At 56.4% G+C, this 19,386-nt stretch overlaps 1 protein-coding gene across 1 annotated transcript in view; it reads left to right on the forward strand.

The window, feature by feature from the left end:
* Nucleotides 1-414: 414 nt before the first annotated feature.
* The window catches only part of MYO18B (myosin XVIIIB), a 51,669-nt gene continuing 32,697 nt past the window's right edge, over nucleotides 415-19,386 (forward strand). Inside the window, exons 1-21 of the mRNA XM_071571957.1 lie at nucleotides 415-451; nucleotides 1,179-1,336; nucleotides 1,992-2,201; nucleotides 2,415-2,936; nucleotides 3,278-3,344; nucleotides 3,562-3,674; nucleotides 3,862-4,038; nucleotides 4,513-4,711; nucleotides 5,383-5,525; nucleotides 6,447-6,547; nucleotides 7,059-7,122; nucleotides 8,345-8,489; nucleotides 12,269-12,439; nucleotides 12,679-12,769; nucleotides 13,075-13,267; nucleotides 14,658-14,738; nucleotides 15,173-15,320; nucleotides 15,442-15,601; nucleotides 16,466-16,649; nucleotides 17,428-17,614; nucleotides 18,171-18,280. Of these exons, the coding sequence (XP_071428058.1) occupies nucleotides 415-451; nucleotides 1,179-1,336; nucleotides 1,992-2,201; nucleotides 2,415-2,936; nucleotides 3,278-3,344; nucleotides 3,562-3,674; nucleotides 3,862-4,038; nucleotides 4,513-4,711; nucleotides 5,383-5,525; nucleotides 6,447-6,547; nucleotides 7,059-7,122; nucleotides 8,345-8,489; nucleotides 12,269-12,439; nucleotides 12,679-12,769; nucleotides 13,075-13,267; nucleotides 14,658-14,738; nucleotides 15,173-15,320; nucleotides 15,442-15,601; nucleotides 16,466-16,649; nucleotides 17,428-17,614; nucleotides 18,171-18,280 (3,261 nt within the window). The remainder of the gene's footprint in view (nucleotides 452-1,178; nucleotides 1,337-1,991; nucleotides 2,202-2,414; nucleotides 2,937-3,277; nucleotides 3,345-3,561; nucleotides 3,675-3,861; nucleotides 4,039-4,512; nucleotides 4,712-5,382; nucleotides 5,526-6,446; nucleotides 6,548-7,058; nucleotides 7,123-8,344; nucleotides 8,490-12,268; nucleotides 12,440-12,678; nucleotides 12,770-13,074; nucleotides 13,268-14,657; nucleotides 14,739-15,172; nucleotides 15,321-15,441; nucleotides 15,602-16,465; nucleotides 16,650-17,427; nucleotides 17,615-18,170; nucleotides 18,281-19,386) is intronic.

Consider the following 19,386-nt stretch of genomic DNA (forward strand, 5'->3'; position numbering starts at 1 on the left):
GGAGCGTTCAGGGTGTGAATGATGCCGACAGGTGAAGCCGGGGCAGCCCGCGGTGGGCACGGAGGGCTCTCGCGCCCGCCCAGCCCGGGGCACTGGGGTCGTGGTGCCACTCATCCTCTGTACCACCACCTCCCTGCGCTGCTTGGCCCTTGCCAGGGCTGGAGGTGACTGCTGATGGCCGTGCCCTCTCCAGCACTGCCACACCACCCATCTCCTCGTGCCTGGGCAGCCACATTCCAGGTAGTGCTGTGAACTCCAGCTGGGCAATGCCCAGCAAGGTCACAGTGCTGCCGGCCCAGCACAGCTCCTGGCACAGCCCTGGGGTCAGCAACAGCCCCCGGCTAACTGTCCTCTCTCTCTGCCTGGCGTGTCCCTGCATCTCTCTGTACAGCACCGTCCAGCCTCGCTGCCACCATGGCCATCTCCTCGCGCCTCGCACTCTGGGAGCAGAAGGGAAGTCTTGGTCCGGGTGGCACTGGTGCTGTGTCAGGGCTGGGGGCTCATGGCTCCCCAGGGGCTCAGTGCTGGGGGGATTGCAGTGCAACAGCCTCTGGAGCTGCATCCCCACAGCCCCTGCACGTCACTCCTGCTGCGTCCCACCCTGCCAACTTCAGGCTCCTTCACGGACTGACTGTTCTGGTTTGGGTGATTTGGCGCTGTTTGGTGCATTGGGGCCCTGTCTGGCTGAGCCTGGCTATGGCTGCTGGGATTGGTGCTGGTGCTGCTGTGCAGGGCTGTGGCTGGGAGAGTGGTGGGAACAGGCACTGGTTTTGGTCTGGAGCCCAGCACGAAGGGGCGGACCAGCAGGGCTGCATGTAGCCATGGTGATGCTGGAGCTGCTTCTTGCCTCACTGCAGCCAGGACAGATCCTCCTGTGGCCATGCCAGGGCAGAGCTGGCAGTGCACGTGGGCTCCTGCTGCACCAGCCCTTGGTGGCTGAGGAAATCTGGTCACTTCTCTGTGAGCTTTTCTACTCAAGGCTTGTGCTCATCACAGCATCCCTGAAACAGTCTGGTGTCCATAGGCGGCCTGTGGCCTCGCTGGGAGCCTGGCAATGCCTGCAGATGCTGGCAGAGCAGGGGCTGTTCTTGGCTCCACTGCCACTAACATGCCCTCGGGCCTATGCTGGGGCTCCTGTTCCTGTGTCTGCCCTGTAACCCACCTCTGCTCCCTTGAACAGATACGGGACGAGGACCGGGGGCCGCCCCCATCCACACCCCCCCTGCTCCTGTCGGTCATCCCAGGGGGGTTCATCAAGCAGCTCGTGCGGGAGACCGAGCAGGAGGCCAAGGCAGCGAGACAGAGGAAGGAGAGCAGGGCGAACAGAAAGGAGGAGGTGAGTGCTGGTGAACTCCACACTGCACTGGGGTGGCTGCTGGGCCACTGTTTGTGTGTTCCTTGGTGACTCCAGCTGTCCACGGCTCCAAGCAGTTCCTTGGAGCCCCCATGGCACTGGTTGCAATCAGGAATCTGAGGGTATTTTGCATGAGCTGGGCTGGATGGCAAGGCCCAGGCTCACAGCATGGTGGCTGCAGCAAGCTGCGACCCTGGCCAGCTCTCACCCCCGAGCAATTATTGCTGGAGACTTCATTAATGTAACTTGCCATTCTTGACTTGCTTTATTGGAAGGTGAGTAATTAAGAAGAGTGTGAGGCTCTCTGGTTCAGCACAGAGTGCAGGAAGGGGAGCATGAGGGGCATCCCCAGGCACTGCAGCAACCCAGGATGTGGCAGGTGGAGGGTCGGGATGTGGCCAAGAGAGAGGAGGAGGAGGAGGCCACTACTGGTTGCAACCCTGCAGCCAGGTCCAAGAAACCACCTGAAGGCATTGGCTGTGCCTGGAGGGAGCAAGTCAGGGCTGGAGCTCCATGTCCTGCTGTGCTGTTCATGGGACAGGCAATACAACATGGGGCTGCAGCCCCCAGAGACGGGCTGAGGTTGGGTGCTTTGCCCTGTCCCTGTCAGACTCAGCTCCTCTGCTTTGCTTGGCAGCCCGTGGGGAAGGACGGTGAGGCCCAGGCTGGAGGAGGTGCCAGTGAGGAGCCACTGCGGAACGGGCTGAAGGCAGAGGGGCAGGGGGGCAAGGGGGTCGCGGCCCCCCCACGCAAGGAGCTGCCCCCTGAGAAGGCTGCACTGGGGACCATTCCCAGCAAAACCCCATCCCCTGTGCCTGGCCTGGCAGTGGCTGCCCGCAAACCAGCAGTGGCATCTCCAAAACTAGCAGAAACATCTGCAAAAACAGCAGAAACGTCCCCAAAACCAACAGGAACACCCTCAAAACCAGCAGGAACACCCTCAAAACCAGCAGAGACCTCCCACAAACCAGTGGCAGGGATCCCCAAACCAGCAGAAACATCCCCAAAACCAGAAGAGACTTCTCCTAAACCAGCAAAGATCACTCCCAAACCAGAGAAGACTACCCCCAAACCAGCAGGGACCCCTTGCCTGGAGGTTCCCAAGGTGGCAAAGCTGTTGTGTCCTGAGAAGAGCCCCAAGGACCCTTGGCAGGGAGGCAGCCCCCCAAGTCCAGCCCCTGCCCCCAGCCAGGACCCCCAGCACGGCAACAAAGTTCAAGTGAAGGAGCAGGACACACTCAAGAGCACAGGCCCTGAGAGCACCAAGAAAGAGAAGGGGAAGCCCCTGAGGCACGAGCAGCCCCCAGCCAGGGTGAGAGCCCAGACAGAGCTGTTGCCAGCGAGGATAGAGCCAGAGAAGATGAAGAAAGATGTTGGAGGTGACAAGAAGGAGCCAAGGGAATTCAAAAAGCCTGAAAAAGCCACAAACAAGTCAGAAGGGCTCAAGGGGGACCCAGGAGGAATCCAAGAGAAATCCAAAGATGTGGGAAAGGAGTTGGAGAAGATGAAAGGAGGACTGGGAAAGGGTAAAGAGGTACTGAGAGAGAGCAGAGGGACAGACAAGAGCACAGACAAGGATGAGGCTGAAGAAACATTGGGAAAGAGCAAAGAGATGAGCAAGAGCACAGATAAGAACCAGGGTAAAGAGGCACCTGGCAAGAGCACGGACAAGGACCAGGTAATGTGGGTTGTAATGTGGGTTACCCAGGGTTTTGGGTCACTGATGAATTTTCTGGTTTCATGCACCTCTTCCCATTCCCATGGTCTCAGCTGGGGGCTGGAGGGAAGGCAGACCTGGGCCTGGATGGGTGGGCAGTGGAAGGGCAGAGGATGTGGCTGGAAGTGTTGCTGTTCAGGGGACAAAGGTTGTTCAGCTCATTTTCCCTTCCACTTCTGTGCAATTCCCCTCTCCCCTCCCCACAGGCTCCGAGGGACGTTTGGTATGAAGCCGAGAAGGTCTGGCTCATCCAGCAGGACGGGTTCACGCTCGGTAACTTGCCTTGCTTTGCCCGTGCTCTCCAGCACTGGAGACGAGACGTGCTGGGAGCAGGGTGGTCACTGGGTGCTGTGCTGGCACAGAGCTCAGCCGTGCCCCAGTGGGACCTTGGCTGGATTTGAGCCCTTGGTATCTCCCCATGCCACAGCCAGTTCGGTGCTGGGCTGCCTGGGCTGTGCCACTGGGGGGACTTACCAGCCTCTCATTGCAGCCACGCAGCTGAAACCAGACGTGGGGACGCCTGAGCTGCCGCCCGGGAGGGTGCGGGTGCGTCGGGACGAGGATGGCACCATCACTGAAGTGGACGAGGACAGCGTGCAGAGGGTGAGTGAGTCCCATGCCCGGGCTGGGCTGGCACAAGGCTGGGTGCCCCAGTGCAGGGCAGTGCCTCGGCATGACGGTGCTGCCCAGGGCATCGTCTAGGCTGGCAGGAACCCAGGTCCCAGCAGGGTCCAGCACAGTCTGTGCCATGAGAGCAGAGCTCGAGGTGTCCCTGGCTCTCCTTCCACAGACCAACCCCTCGAGCCTGGATCAGGTCGAGGATCTGGCCGCGCTCATCAACCTCAACGAGTGCAGTGTCCTGAACACGCTGCAGCAGCGGTTCCGTGCCCGCCTGCCCTGCACCTACGCGGGGCACAGCCTGGTGGCCATCGCGCCTGGCTTGGCACCCGCCGGCGGCGCGGGAAAGGTGAGCGAGGAGACCGCGGGACAGCGACATGTCCCGGGGAAGTCACTACCGATCCCTGGGGACAGCGGCGGACGGCGCCGGGCGCAGCGGCTGCCGGCAGGTGGCACCGTGGGACCGCCACACGCGGGGACGCTCTGGGGCCACTCGGGACCGGGAATGCTTTGGGGCCACTCGGGACCCGAGTTGCTCTGGGGACACTCGGGACCAGGAATGCTCTGGGGACACTCGGGATCGGGGATTCCCGGGCATGGGGATGCTCTGAGGATACTGAGGGCCAGGGTTGTTTGGGGCTGGGGGACTCTGAGAACATTTGCTACCAGAAATGCCTGAGGCAAGGTGGTGATCTGAGGACACAACCTCGGGCAGTTCTGCACCCTGGGGAGAAATAATCACCTTGAATGTGAATGTCTCCAGGTTTTGCTCTACAAGAAACCTGTTTTAGGATGTGCTCTGCCACTCTCTCCCTCCTCCCAGGCTGCCAGGGGGAAGCGAGACAACCTGCCCCCACACATCTCCTCGCTGGCACACAGAGCCTACAGGAACCTGCTGATGCAGCGACAGGACCAGGCCATCATCCCCCTGGGGCGCAGCGGGGCCGGAAGGACCCGGTGCTGCCAGAGTGCCCTGGAGTACCTGGTGGGCACGGCAGGCAGTGTGGACGGCAGGGTGTCAGGTACGGCGCTGGGGGCTGCTGGGAGCCCCCGAGGAGATGGTTCTCGTGCTGACCAGTGGCAGCACACAGAGACTGTACAGGTTGGGGGCACACAAACACAAAGGTGGTGCTGTTTCCATCTAATGGTCTCCGTTTGCCCCGTTCCTGGACTGATTTGTGTCCCTTGGGGTGGCTCCTGAGCAATCGGTGTGGCTGCAAGTGCCTTTGTCCCTGGTGTGACTGTGAGTGCCCTGACCCCATCTCAGACCCAATAGATTTGCTATTTTGGCAAACACCAGCACAAGCACCAGAAGGCAATTATTCAAATTATTGCCGTGCTTGGGGCAGCACTTTCGCACCTGATCGTGTTACGGTGACGCGGGAGGAAGCGCCGCCCAGCCCTCAGTGGCTTTAGAGGGTAGCGCTGGATTTCGGAGCTCCCTGGGTACACTGTGCTCCTGCAAAGGGCTGACCAATGATCTGGAGCAGGGTGGAGGACTGGACAGGCTGGCACATTCCCTTTCCATCAGCAAACACGTGATCCCATGGTGTGGGACACTGACCCCATGCCCAGCCAGTTCCCTAAGCGTTGTGAGAGACCTCTGGGAGGAGCAGGCAGAGGTGAGCCAGGGGAAGAAACCTCCTCCAGGAATGCAGGAGGATTCAGGGAGGCTCTGGTGCTGGTTTTGCAGTGGAGAAGATCCAGGCAATGTTCACAGTACTGGGAGCCTTTGGGTCGGTGACCACTGGCCACAGCAGCAGCTCCACACGCTTCTCCATGGTGCTGTCGCTGGATTTCAGTGCCACTGGCCAGATCACCGCTGCTCATCTCCAGGTACCTGCCCCCCAGTGAGATGGGAGGAACTGTGGCTGAAACTGGGCATCCTTGGGATGGGGATGAACCATCCCTGTGCTGTGCTTCCTGTGCAGGCTGGATGTGGGGAGTGATGCTCTGCTCCCTGCTCTGCTCCCTGCTCCTCCTGGACTGCAGGTCCCCAAGTGGCACCTGAGCAAGAGCTTTGTCAGCAGCTTGGAGGGATCCCTCAGCCTGTCTCCTCCCTGGCAGAGAGCTCGGAGCAGTGCTGGGATGAAATGTTTATGAGGAAATGTATAATTCAGTGTTTCATTAGCAGCACCTCACACCGCCTGGAGCTGATGCCTCTGAGGGCTTTTATCACCACCAGGGCTCTTATCAAAGGCTCTTTAATCAGAGCTGCCTGTGGCCCCAGGCCTCATCTGAGGAAGGAGAGGGCTGGAGCACCCGGCATTCCCATTGCTACCCCTGCTCTGCCCTGGGCACCTGCAGGGAGCTGATGACCTCATGGGGAGGAGGGAGTGTGCAGGAATGGGAATGTGGCCACTAGTACCATCCTGGGATGTTCATGGAAGGATGGGACAGTCTGGAGTGGGGGACACACACAGTTCTGCAGAGACCCATTCCTGGTGCTAGTGCTTTTGGCAAGGCTGGAGCTCATCTGGGCTTGTTTCAAGCCCAGACAATGACTTATCCAGATCCTGCAGTATCTTTGCCAGGGCCATCACACTGCCCAGACCTCTCTGGAGGTGCAGAGGGACTGTGAGTGTTGCCCCCATGCCCTGAAATGTTGTCCCTCGATGCCTGGGGCCCCATTCAACTCTTGCTTGTGGGAAGAGCAGCCCCAAATCCAGCATTGGCCCTGCAAGGAGAAATCCAGCCCCTCCCTGACAGCTGCCAGTAGCACCTTTCCACCTGCAGTGCCTTCTGTTCCCTCCCCAGACCTTGCTACTGGAGAGAGCCCGTGTTGCTCAGCAGCCCAATGGAGAGAGCAGCTTCAACGTGTTCCCCCTGATGCTGGCAGGGCTGGATGTGACAGAGAGGTGAGTGTGAGGCTCCTGTGGCACTGGGTGGCTCTGCTCCCTCCTGGCTGCCCACCTGGTGGGTATCCTCTGCCCAGGAACTCCCCATTGTATATACCTAAATTCCATCCATCTGAGAAGGGATTGTGAGAGTGATTGTGCTGGTGACACTGCAGGGCTCTGTATACACTTACATTAGAGTTTTGTGGTGAAATGGAGGGCACTTTCTGGTCCTTTTTTACCTTTTCACTAAAGCTGAAATTGGGGTCATAAGTGAGACAAAAATGCCTTTCCTTCTCACTCTGGTTCCCCCCAAGTTGTGTCCTTGGGTGAAGTCTCCTGGAGTGTTGGGTGTCAGCTTGTCCCCATTCATGGAGTAGCTCTGTGGTGACCTTCCCACCCAGGTGCCTTGGATAGTGCTATAAAGGGGCTCTGTGGGTGCCAGAGCTGCTCCTGGAGGGAGGGCAGGGGGCTGGAGTGCTGGGGCAGGTGAGGGAGGAGCTGGACTCTCATTTTCTGTAACTATTCCCAGGACGATGCTGCACCTGCACCAGGTGGCTGAGAGCAATTCCTTTGGGATCAAGCCATTCACGAAGGTAGGGAGAGAGAAATGCTGAAGCCTTATGTCCACCTTCAGGGCACCCTGTTTGTCACCCCCAGTTAGAGAATGTCTTGGGGTCCTTGGCTGCTGAGTGGCTTGTGATGATGCCCCTGTACTGGCAGCATGGAGGGAGGGTGCAAATGTCAGGATATGAGGAAGGGTCTGCCTGAAGAGCCCCCAGGACCCCTCAAACAGTTCCAGGGGAGCTGTTTGGACCAGGGCTGCCCTGCCTGGAATCTGTGCTTGGGTTTTGTACATGCCCCAACAACCTTGGGAAGAGGTCCTGCTGCTCCAGGGTCAACTTCCCCAATGTTCTCATGCAGCAGCAGCTCCTGGGGGCAAGTGCATCCTTTGGGGAGTCCAGAATGTGACTTTTAGGGGCTAAAAGCTACTCAGCTGATTTCCAGTTCCAGCCCCTCATTAGCCTGAGCTGTTTGCAGAGCCCTGGCAGATTGTCCATGAGCCAAAGTGCTGGGATGAATCACAGCAATTTGCAGTTACATCATCTATCAATGAATCCAATATTCCATCTTCATTAGGGAGCTCCTGTGCTGGTCCAGCAGCCAAAGGAATCAGCTACTGGAGCAATGGTTCCAAGGAGGGCACAATAAATTCCTCACCTGACGATGCAGCAGATTTGGATTCAGGAACTGGGCTTTACCCTCCTTTCACAGCCCCCAGTTCCTGTGGGTTCCCCATCCCCTCATGGAGGGCTTTCTCACAGGTCCTTGACAAGGTGGGATGCTGCCTGCTGGAGCCTGCAGTGCCAGGGCTGTGCAGGGCAGCCAGAGGGGGCTCTCTGTGGTGGGAGGTGGCATGTCCTGGTGGTGGCTGAGAGCTGCACAGCTGTGGGCAGGAGTGTTTGGGCAGAAGTGAAAGGAAGTGGTTGGATGGGACCCTGAGCAGCCTGGTCTAGTAGAAGGTGTCCCTGCCCATGTCCTTCCAACCCAAACCACTCTGGGATTCTGTGATATGAAACATCTTCAGCTGCTGCTCTGCAGACATTCCTGAAGTGGGAGTTTTGTGTCCTCCTCTTACACCAAGTTCTTGAGAAACCTGCCAGGGGCTTCTCCACTCTGTCCAAACTGCTGCAGGGGTCCCTTATTGCCTTTTCCTCGCTGGCTCGATAGTTTCCACACTCCCTTTGTCATGTGGCCCCTATGCCTGTGATGCTGTGGCAGAGGCAGTGATGTTCCCCCTTCTCTCCCCTCTTGCAGCCCGAGGAGAAGCAGAGAGCCTCGGCAGCCTTTGCCCAGCTGCGGGCTGCCATGGGCACACTGGGCATCACCTCGGAAGAGCAGGCGGCCATCTGGCGTGTCCTGGCTGGCATCTTCCACCTGGGAGCTGCTGGTGCTTGCAAAGGTGAGGGGGCTCCTGTCTCTCCAGCCCTTACACCTCACTCTGGAGCCAGGGGCTGGAGGGAGAAGCAGGCATGTCCTGGTGGTGTTTGGTGCTGGGGCGTGTGGGGCATGGGGAGGTGTACTGAGCATGGGAAGGTGTGTGGGATGATGCTTATCCTGAAGCTGCTCCATTTGTGGTGGATCCAAGCTCTTTGTCACCAATGGAGGAGCTGGGTGATGTGGGGTGATGATCTCCTGGCCCATGGAGGGCTTCTGGAGAAGGTCCATCCACCGTTGCACGGAAAGGACAAGGTTGCACATCACCACTTTGTGCCACCTGCTTGGGAAGGACCAGAGTGGGTGACTGAGTCATTGGCACATTATCCCCAATGACACTGCAAAGGGACAGCTTCAGGTAGCACTGGTTTTATCATCTCTTGAGTGTCCACCACAGTAACTGAATTATAATAGGCTGAGTCTGGATGGAGATTGTATTTATAAAGACTTTGTTAATACAGGCAAATAGAAATTGCCTTATCCCTAATAAATTATTTTAGGACATGCTCTAACCTGTTTTAGAGGCAGCCACATTGATTTACACACTTCAATTTATGAGGGCCGTATAAAAGCTGCCATAAACTAAGCCACAGACATTTATAAATGTCTCTGCAACATGTCATAACACATCTTATGGTAATTTATGCCATTAATCATTTATTAATTATTTTAAAAGGATAGATGCTGGCATCACTCACAGTGAGTTCTCTTTCTCCTCTCTGATGTTCTCTTTCCCCACCTCCATCTCCTAATGCCCTTCCAACTTCTAAAGATGAACCCATGGTCTCAAGCTGATGTGTGTGAGAAGGCTCTTGGCCAAAAAAAGTTGAAAGCCCTTCTGCCCTGTGAGTTTTCAGGAGGGTGGATTTTGGAGACGCATCTCATTTTGGGAGTGCTCAATTCAAGGGCAGGTGGAGGGGCAGTCATGGTGACTGGGGAGACTGAGCTGCTTTGCAAGGTTCTGTCCTGAGCCTCCTGTAAGTCTGGGAGGGAATCAGGCGCTGTATCCAACAAATCCTGCACAGTTCTCTCAGCACGAGCAGGAATGGGAACAGCGGGTCCAGACAGGGCTGCGGCTCCTGAGCACAGCCGGGTGTGGGATTAACAACCAGAGCATGTCTCAGCGTCGCTCACTCTAGTATTGATTCCTCCGTCGTGTGTGAACAAAAGGGGAGAAATGAAAGGAGATATGGATAAAAAATGGATCAAAGCAGGATGGAGCAAAAGTCTCAGTGGGGGCGACAACTCTTTTAATGTGGTTAAACCTGTCTCCCGATAGCCATCTCTTCCCTTCCCCTTTCATGCCCTTTGATGTCGTGTATTCAAAATCCTCTCCTTGAAATCTCACCAAAGGGAGCCTCTGTGCTGGGTTTTCATGAGCATTCAGGAGCACAGCCCGGCGTCTCCACTGTGCCCATCCCCATTCCCGCGGCGGCCCCGGCACGCGTTAAAGGCGCCCCAGGGTGGGTTAAAGGCACCTTTCCCCCTTCTCTCCTCACACATTCAGTTTGTGCAGGAATGAAACAGGAGGGAGCAGCACCACCTCTTCCTGGCTGAGAGTGGGAAATGCATTTGCAGATACAAAAACACCGGGAAGAAAAGGCTGAATTTCAAAAGCCTGCTTTGCTCCATCCCGATGTCAGCCCTTCCCGCTGCCTTTGAAATGTGTTAGAGCGGCTCTTTTATTGGGAAAGCAGCCTGGCAGCCGGAGGCCAGCGGGGCATCCCGGGAGCCATTCACCTAAGTGCTTCAGTCCCTTTGTGGCCTGCAGAATCTCTGCTGTTTTCCTTTATTCGCTGACTCTTTAAGCAGGGGGGAGTTTTGGGGCACAGCAGGGGTCGGCGTTCAGCTCGCTCTCAAGCTGTCCCTTTCGCTGGCTGATATAAAAATAAAGCACTGTGGCTCCCTGTGGGCTCCCAACCCACACATGCAATGGAGCTGATGCGATTCCAGCGGCTGCAGGTCACCAAATCCTCCTGGTGCTGCCGCAGGTCTCTGTCATGGGCAGGGATCACTCACAAACCCCCAGTCACTGCAGGGAGGCTGCTGCAATCCCAGGGTCCTGAGCCCCTTGGGTGGAGGGAAGGCACACAGGAGGTGGGTCTGGAAGCTGCTGGTCAGGTGGGGAAGGCTCTGTGCTCCCCCAAACCCTGTGGAGGGTGGTGGTACCAGGGGAGCATCGTTCACATGGGGCAGCAGGAGAGGTGGGACCACCCAGACAGCTGAGGGGCAGAGCTGGGACCACTATGTGAGCCTGGGGGTGAATGTCTGAGCTGCTGGCACAGGTGGGTCCTACACAGCCCCTCCACTGCGGCATCATGCCCTGGGAGGGAAGAGAAGGAGCATCCCTGTTTCAGCTCCAGGAAACCGAGGCATGGAGCAATTTAGAGATGGGCTGGGGCTGTGCTGGAACTGTACCTGGTGAGGCTGAGCCAGGGTCTCTGTGAGTGAGGTGAAGCTGGTGCCGATCCCATGTTTTCTCCCTGCTTCTCTTAAGTATTAAATGGGCCAGAGTAATTCCCTTTAGGTGTAAAACCTGGTGAGTTTTCCACGGTCTCATCACACCCAGGAGGGTCGTGTGATGCTGCTGCTGGTTATAGTTTATGAAGTGTGAAATGGTGCCTGGGCTCCTCTGGGGCTGAGTGGAGCCTGTCATTGGTCTTGGGGTGCTGGAGTAGTGTGGAATGCCAGCTTTGGGAGCCTGGCTGGCATGGGAAGTCTATGCAGCTCTGCCCTCCCAGGCCCTCTGTTCCCCAGCAGGAAGAGATCTTGTGTGTCAGGAATCAGCCTCTGTCCAGCCAGCTCAGATGAGAAACAGTGAAAACACAATAAATCAAAGCCAGGAGTGTTGAGACAATTCCTCTGCCTGCTCCATCACAGCCCTTGCTGTTGGAGTCCTTCAGTCAGCATAGAAAATACTGGGAAAGCATCAAAGGGGAGGGGAAAGGGAGGCTGACTCTTGTGAGTGTGCTGTGAAGCAGACCCCAGCCCTTGGACTCTGCTTTGTGCATCCCCATGGCCAGAAGGAGGTCCCTCATGGGTCATGTCAGGATGTGCCACCTCTTGCTCTCCATCCCAAACCCTCTACCCTTCCACCAGCTGCCAGGTGTATTTTAAGAGGCCATTTTAGCACCACCACCACCCCACCACCCCCCCGGCTTCTTATTCACCACCCAAAAGTGCTACTCTGAGCTCTCTGGGTCACTTTGCTTGTCTGCTTCTCTTTCTGCTCATCCCTATGTTCATGAACATGTGCCAGCTGGCTACCTCCACAGCACCTTTCCATCCCAGATTTGTAGAAGGATTAATCCTGCAGATTAAAACCCCTATTGATTTTAATCATTAAGAAGGAATCATTATCACTGGATATAAGCAATGTGTGGAGCTCTGCTGCTGATGTGGGGAGGAACACTGCTCCCAGGCTGCCAGGACAGCAAACCCCGCTGGGGCCAGGAAAGGTGATCCTGGATTTCCAGTGATTGGTTTGCAGTCCCATCAGTTCCCATCAGCACATCTGCTGGTTAGCTCCACTGAAACTCTTGAAATGCAGGACGTTAGTTCTGCCTGGCTGGTGGCAGTCTGGGCAGGTCTCAGGGTCCACCTGTCCCTGACTTGCCCTGGATTATTGTGATTTTGGAGGTACACACGGGAATAGGTGGGATGTTTGCTGGAGACACTGAGCCTGCACCCAGCTCTGCTGGTGCTGGCCCTACATGAACCTCTCGTGCCCCATCCCTCTCGCAGTGGGCAGGAAGCAGTTCCTGAGGTTCGAGAGCGCGAGCCGCGCCGCAGAGGTGCTGGGCTGTGCCCCAGAGGAGCTCAGCACTGCCGTCTTCAAGCACCACCTGAAGCACATCCTGGCCCAGGTGACGTCGCGGGGTCGGCACCCACCCCTGGCAGAGGAGAGCCCAGCAGGTACAGGGGCACTGTATCCCTATTCTCATTATTCTGGGGGATAGGGAACTGTGGGGCGCTGCTCTGGCAGCAGGTAGGGGAGTCTGCAGGAGAGGCAACAGAGTGATGCCCTGGAGCGGTGAGGGTTCTTCTGCCCAGACATCTAGGCCACCCTGGGTACCATATCAGCTGTGTGTGGGCTGAGCTTGGCTGGAAATGAATGGTGTGCCTGTGTCTGCTCTTCCCTCCCTGTGTTCCAGGGCCAAAACTGACAGGTGTGGAATGTGTGGAGGGAATGGCCTCGGGGCTCTACGAGGAGCTCTTTGCTGCTGTGGTCTCGCTGATCAACAGGTACTGAACTACCAGGCACTGGGGACTGTGGGAGGCAGCCCCTTCTCCAGAGGCTGCTGAGGAGAAACCTTGGCTGGGGCTCTCCAGACTCAGGAAGGGAGCAGGTGACTGCTGTCTGCTGGAAGAATAGGAAGTTGTGTGACAATCTTTGCCTGGGAGGGTATGCTGGCACTCGGGACCTCCTGTGTCCTGCCCTCCTGTGGCACAGGGACCCTGGCATGGAGAGCTGATGCTGTGAGTGCCTGGTTGGCATCGCTTCTCTTGTCCATGGTAAATCCCAGTGGTGTGTGTGTCTCTTTTCCCAGGTCCTTCTCCTCCCAGTACCTTTCCATGGCTTCCATTGCCGTGGTGGACACCCCTGGCTTCCAGAACCCGCGGCACCAGCAGGCGGAGCGGGCAGCCACCTTTGAAGAGCTGTGCCACAACTACGTGCACGAGCGGCTGCAGGGGCTCTTCTATGAGAAAACCTTCGTTCTGGAAATGGAGAGGTACAGAGAGGTGAGGAGCAAGGTCTGGGAGCAGCATCCCATGGAGCAGCTTCCCAACACCTGTGAATGGGGCTGTCTTTGGCCCAGCAGATCCCTGTGGCCTGCCCTGCTGTAAGTGAGCAACTCATCAGCTTTTATGGGCGGGGTGTTGCAGAATGGTGTGGTGTGTACAGAACTGTAGCCTTGAGCTGTGTCTCTCCTCTCCCCCTGCCCCAGTCTTGGATCCTCTTGGCTGCTTCTGATGTGCCAGAGATGCCAGGATCTCTTAGTGTCTTTGTGAAAGCCCCCCTGACATGGGCATCAGAACTAGGTGATTTTTAAGGTCTCTTCCAACCCAAACCATTCTGGGATTCTATGATATACTTGCTCCAGCTGAGGAGGCTTTGTGCCCTTCTGTTGGCACAGCTGACTTTTTCCTCAGTTGATGAATAATAGAGTACAGAGAGGAAAATGATGAATTATTGCAGAAATATGCTGCTGAGTATCCTACAAGCAGAGATGAACTTATTATTAGGCTTGCAGGAGTTACTTTAATGCCTTTAGCCCTGGGAAAATGGTTGAATTCCCATGGTTTCATACTCACACATCACTTGTGCCGAGTAAGGATAGATGTGTCCTTCACTGGTGATGAATATGTAATTGCCTGAGCCTGGAATGCCAGAGGGCTCGGCAGCCTCCCCTTGCCCAGCTTTCCTGCTGGATAAGGATGGTGCAGGACACAACTCTGGAGCCACAGAACTGCTCTGTGAGCCCCAGGACCACTCACACCCAGCACTGGGTCACACATGAGCTGCCAGCAGCTCATGCCTTTGGCAGGGAGGCATCAGGTCCCCACTGCTTTTTGCTCTGCCTGCAGACTCAGATCCCTCAGCAGAGCCCCTCATGTTGCCATGGAGAGACACTGAAGCCATGGCTTTTGCCGAGCATCCCCAGTTCAGGCCTGAGAAAGAACAAGCTGTGCTCCCTCTGTCCCTCCTGAGGGGCTCCCGGTGTTCCTGGACTCAGTGCTGGGGATGTTGGGAAGGGGTTGAGTCCTGCAGGCCTTGGCTGAGGGAGGGAAACCACAACTGCAAGCCGCAAATTAAATAATCAATTCCTTTCTTGCTGCTTTCTTGTTAAGAAATCATTATCAATTTTAATATATCAATTATTATCACCTCCATGATTTATGCAGCTTGTCTGACACCCCCAAAACACCATTCCATGGAGTGCAGGGATTCCGACAGCCCTTCCCATGGGGACAGGCATGGCTGTGCCTCTGTGTCATGCTGGAGGTGGCTCTAGTGGCAGCTCTGCTCCCCTGGATCCCCGCCTTCCTTCCCATCCCTGGCAATGGATCTCCACTTGGCTCCCAGATGCCACACCATGACTGAAGCAAACTTTTAAATAATGTTTTCCAGGAAAATGTTGAGGTGTCTTTTGATCTTCCAGAGCACTCTCCACTGGCCACGCTGTCCATCATTGACCTGAGCTGCTCCCAGGTATCCTGTCCCTGTGGGCGCTGTGGGAGCTCTACATCTTCTTTCTCAGAGCAATGTGGGTTCCAGGGGTGGAGAGGGACTCTGTGGAGTGTTCCAGAGCAGCTTGGAGTGTTGCAAGGGAGGGCACAGCATCCACCAGCAGCTTCTTTTGCTTTGTAAAATACAAGGACCCTCCCTGACTAAAACCTGTGCCCTGTCTCCCCTCCCAGCCTGGCTGCAGAACTGGGATGACAGCCTGCTGTGGCACATCATCACTGGGGAGGGTTCAGGGTGAGGAACAGAGCTGGATCAGATCAGGAGGGTCTCCTGGCCTTGCTCTGGGGTAGGGTCCACAGCTGGGCAGTGGGAGCAGGTTGGAGGGAGTGGTGTGGCTGCAGCTGGAGCCCACAGCTCTCCTGCCCATTCCCAGCACTAAGCACCATCTCCCTCAGCAGCCACAGGTACTGCCAGGCAGCCCCAGGGCTGATTGCCGGGGGCTGCTGTGGATCCTGGACGAGGAGGTGCTGATCCCGGGCTCTGGGGACAGCACTGCCTTCAGTCGCCTCTGCTCCTACTTTGCCACGAAGGGACCAGACCAGGAGGGTAAGTTGGGCTCAGCTCGGCTGCCCAGCCTTTGGCATTGCCATTTGGCTTTGGAAATTTGAGAGAAGCAGCCAATTAAACATCTCACTGGACTGGTTCTGGGCTGCCATCGCTATTGCAGGGGATGGGCACCTGCGCAGGTGTGAGCAGGAGCTGCACTTCGAGATCTCCCACCAGCTGGGCACAGACCCCGTGCGCTACGACCTCACAGGTTGGGTCAGCAAAGCCAAGTTCAACCTCTCAGCCCAGAATGCCATTCAGCTGCTGCAGCATTCCTCAGTGTAAGTACGAGGGAGATTCCACGGAGATGGTGGTGAACCCTGTGGAGGGTGTCCCAGCCCATGGCCTGTTGGGAGTCCAGCACAGCCATCACTGGCCAGGAGCAGCTCCACATGCAGCAGCTGCCCAGATTTTCTCACTGCTTTGAGGAACTTGTAAACTAAATTGGAATTGAAAAGGAACCGAGGTGCAGCAGGTGTCGGCACACACAGGGGATTTTAACCTTCTGCTTACACTTTGCTGGCTTGTTTTGCTTTGTGCTTTGACTTGGGGAAGGTTTAACAGCAGTGAAGAGCTCAGTACCCAGCACAGAGAGGAGCAGAGTGGGTGGGGGATGTCCCAGCACCCTTCTCTATTGGGGTCATCCTTTATTGGGGTAATGTAGATTAGCTTAGCAGCGGTCGAGAAGGCAGAGACAACTCAGGCGGCAGTGGGATCAGAAGGCTCACCCAAGACAAAGGACTTTATTTTTAGTAACAGCTTCACTTTTATCTACTCCTGTATCCAACATGCCAGCACACTATTGGTCAGCAGTTCACCTCACATACATGGAGAGATTCCACTGGCTACAAGGCATCCACATTATACAGGGGGTTCTCTGGTTCATCAGTCACCTCAGACCTTAAGAGATCCAGACAGCCTAGAACCGCAGCCTAGAACCACAGCCTAGCGTTGGTGTCAGTCACCTCAGACCATAAGAGATCCACACACACGCTGTCATCCCCACACTTCTCCACTCCATAGAGCAGCACCAGTGTGAATCTGGGGCCCTGGGTGTTGCAACCCTGTGGAAGGGACTGGGAAGCCGAGGTTTCCCACCACCACCATGGTGGTCCCAGTGCCCCATGCTGTGTCTTTCCTCCCAGCCCTGCGGTGAGGGAGCTGGTGCAGCCCCGTGTGCGGCCGCTGCTGCCCTGCCGTGCCGTGGCCGGGCTGGAGGGACAATCCCAGGCTGCCCTGCACCGCAACACCTGCCTGAGGAAGAGCTTTGCCAGCAGCTTTGCAGCTGTGAGGAAGAGGTCGGTGTGTGCTCAGGTCAAGCTGCAGGCGGTGAGTGCTGGTGAGGGACCCTCACAGCTGTGGGTTGGGGGATTTATGGCGCAAACTACTGTGGCCCCACACTGAGACTCTGCCTTGGACACGCTCCTCCTTATTGAGGAATCCCACACTCGCCAGCAGCCAACTCCTGCCCCAGGGGCTGGGTCACCACTGCAGTTGTGTCCTGACTGGGATGCTGCTTTGGCCACGAGGCTGCCCAGCACTGCTGTCACTCAGGGAGAGCATCCCAGGCAAACAGATCATGAGCAGATTACACAGAACCTTGCTGTGCCGCTGTTTAATCCTCTTAAGCACTCAGACAGTAAACTACCCTTCAGTGCTGGGCATGTGCCAAGTTCCTGCTGATCTCAGCTATAATTAGGTGCCCAAACTCTCTCAGAGATGAGGCTCAGACTCTGCTGACTTCCCAGTCAGCCCATTTAGGGGTCCCTGGCAAACCCCCACCCACTGTCCCCCAACCATAATTATCTTTAAGGCCCCTTCCAATCCAAACCATTCTATGAGTCTATAAACCCTGGTAAGATTTTGCATCCCATCAACTGAAAACATGAGACATTAGGAGAAAGGGTCCTGCCCAGCATTTGTGACCTTCACCCTGTGTTCATCTTTGTGACCACAGCTGTTCATAACCTGCAGCCTGAGGGCTCAGAGGTGACTCCTTCACCTGCCCAGACTCCCTGCAGTGGATGCACAGGGAGCATTTTTCTCTGCCAGTGTGTGCTGTCCTTTTGTCCCCCTCTATCCCCACTGACCTCTGCTTGCCCTACAGGATGCCCTCACCAACCTTCTCCGACGGTCCCAGCTGCACTTTGTCCACTGCCTGCTCCCAGGCATGGGGTCAGAAGCCCTTTGTCACCCTGTGCCACCTGATGCAGCCCCACAGCTGGATGTGGTGGCCCTGCGGACCCAGCTGGAGGGGACCCAGCTCCTGGATGCCCTGCGCCTGCACCGCATCGGTATGTCCGGCCCCGGTGCCACCATGCGCTATGCCCATCCCACTTGCCACTGCCCCCCTGCCCCTGCCTCAGCCCTCCCAGGCTCTTCTCATCACCTGCTTCTCACCAGCCCCTTTTCAGAAACACCCCAATTTTTAATTGCTGGTTTTTGCAAGGGTTCTCAACCCCTCTCCTGCCCGGTGGCTGTGGCTCCAGTGGGGTTCACCCACACTCCCCTTGGAGCATCAGACTGGACTTTCATCAACCACAGTTACAGCTGATGTCATGGGGAGAGGGACATGTGCAGGAGGTCCAGGGACATCTCCTGCATGACATAAGGTGCTGGGATAGCATCTGATCACCTTGAGCCCATCTCTGCTTCTTCTCTGTTCCCTCTGCCCTCCCCTCACTGCAGGAGTTTCTCTCTCATGGCAGCTCCCCTGGTACCCTTCACCCACAGTGCCCTTTGCTGTAGACAGGATGTGCCACCCTTCACAGCCCCCTCCCAGCAGCTCCCTTGCAGTGTCCCAGTGGCAGTGCCCCAATGCCAGCCCCCAGCATGTCTGTTTGCCTCCAGGGTACATGGATCGTCTGCTCCTCACCCAGTTCCGAAGGCGCTTCCAGGTCCTGGCTCCGGAGGTGATGAAGAAACACACCTCTGCCTACGAGGTTCCAGATGAGAGCAAGGTGTGTGCTGGGCTGGCTGGGGGGCATGGGCTGAGACCCCACATGGGGCTGTGTCAAGAGCTATTTCAGTCCTCCCCAGTGCCATCAGGGCTGTCTTTGCAGTGAGGTACAGTTCCTGGAGCTCTTAGATTGGATATTGGGAAAAATTTCTTCACTGAAAGGGTTGTCAAGCCCTGGAACAGGCTGCTCAGGGAAAGGATGGCTACTGGTGAACTGGGAAGAGCTGAGAGGAGATGAATTAAAGCTGGGCACGTGCTCTGTTGTGCAAACTGCCAGCCAGCATGTGCAAAGGCAGTTAAGACCTTGGGATTTAATAAGACAAGTTTGACAGTCGGAAAAGGTCAATATTGCTATGAAATGCTGTCAGAGGCAGAGGGTGCCTTGTCAGCAGGGTATAAGCAGGGGATTTGGAAAATCCCATCCTCCCTGGAGCTTGATGCTATGAGGTTTTGTTGGCTGGGGACTGCTTCCTGAGAGGAGGCATTAACCCAGCAGCTAGAGCAGGAGAAATGCTCATCAGCAACGAGGTGACAGTGCAGCAACCTTGAGCTTGTGCTGGGATGGGGATGAGATGGAGACTGGAATGGAGGTGGGATGGGAATGCAGTGGTATAGGGATCAGATGGGGATGGAGATGGGGATGGGATGATCCTGCACAGCCTTACACCAGTCCCAGTCCCATCAGTGCCTCTGGAGAAGGGCACACCCACAGTGCTGGTGCTCCTTGCTTCCAGCACAGTCTCATGCCCTGTCACCGTATTCCCACTCCTTGGTGTTCTCCATCCCTGCCTGAATGGCTACTGGCAAAGCAAGGAGTGAAGTTCTTCTGCATAAGGTATTCCTGGGTCCATGGTGAAATATTCCTCCTGTGGGTTTGTCCTTTGGGGAGGAGATGTGTGAGGCTGCCAGAGGATATTTTCTGGAGTGAAGTATTAGCAGAGGATTTGTTACCATCCATCCAGACAGACAGACAGTGTTTGCTGCCCTAGGGGACTGTCTGGTATTGCTGCCTGTTGTGTTTGTGTGTCAGTCCTAAGCTCAGAGTAATTCAAGCTGTTGGCAAGGTGGACAGGAGAGGAGCACTGAATGCAGTTGGACAGAATTGGG

Source organism: Pithys albifrons, chromosome 17 (assembly GCF_047495875.1).
Source record: "Pithys albifrons albifrons isolate INPA30051 chromosome 17, PitAlb_v1, whole genome shotgun sequence".
Lineage (NCBI taxonomy): Eukaryota > Metazoa > Chordata > Aves > Passeriformes > Thamnophilidae > Pithys > Pithys albifrons.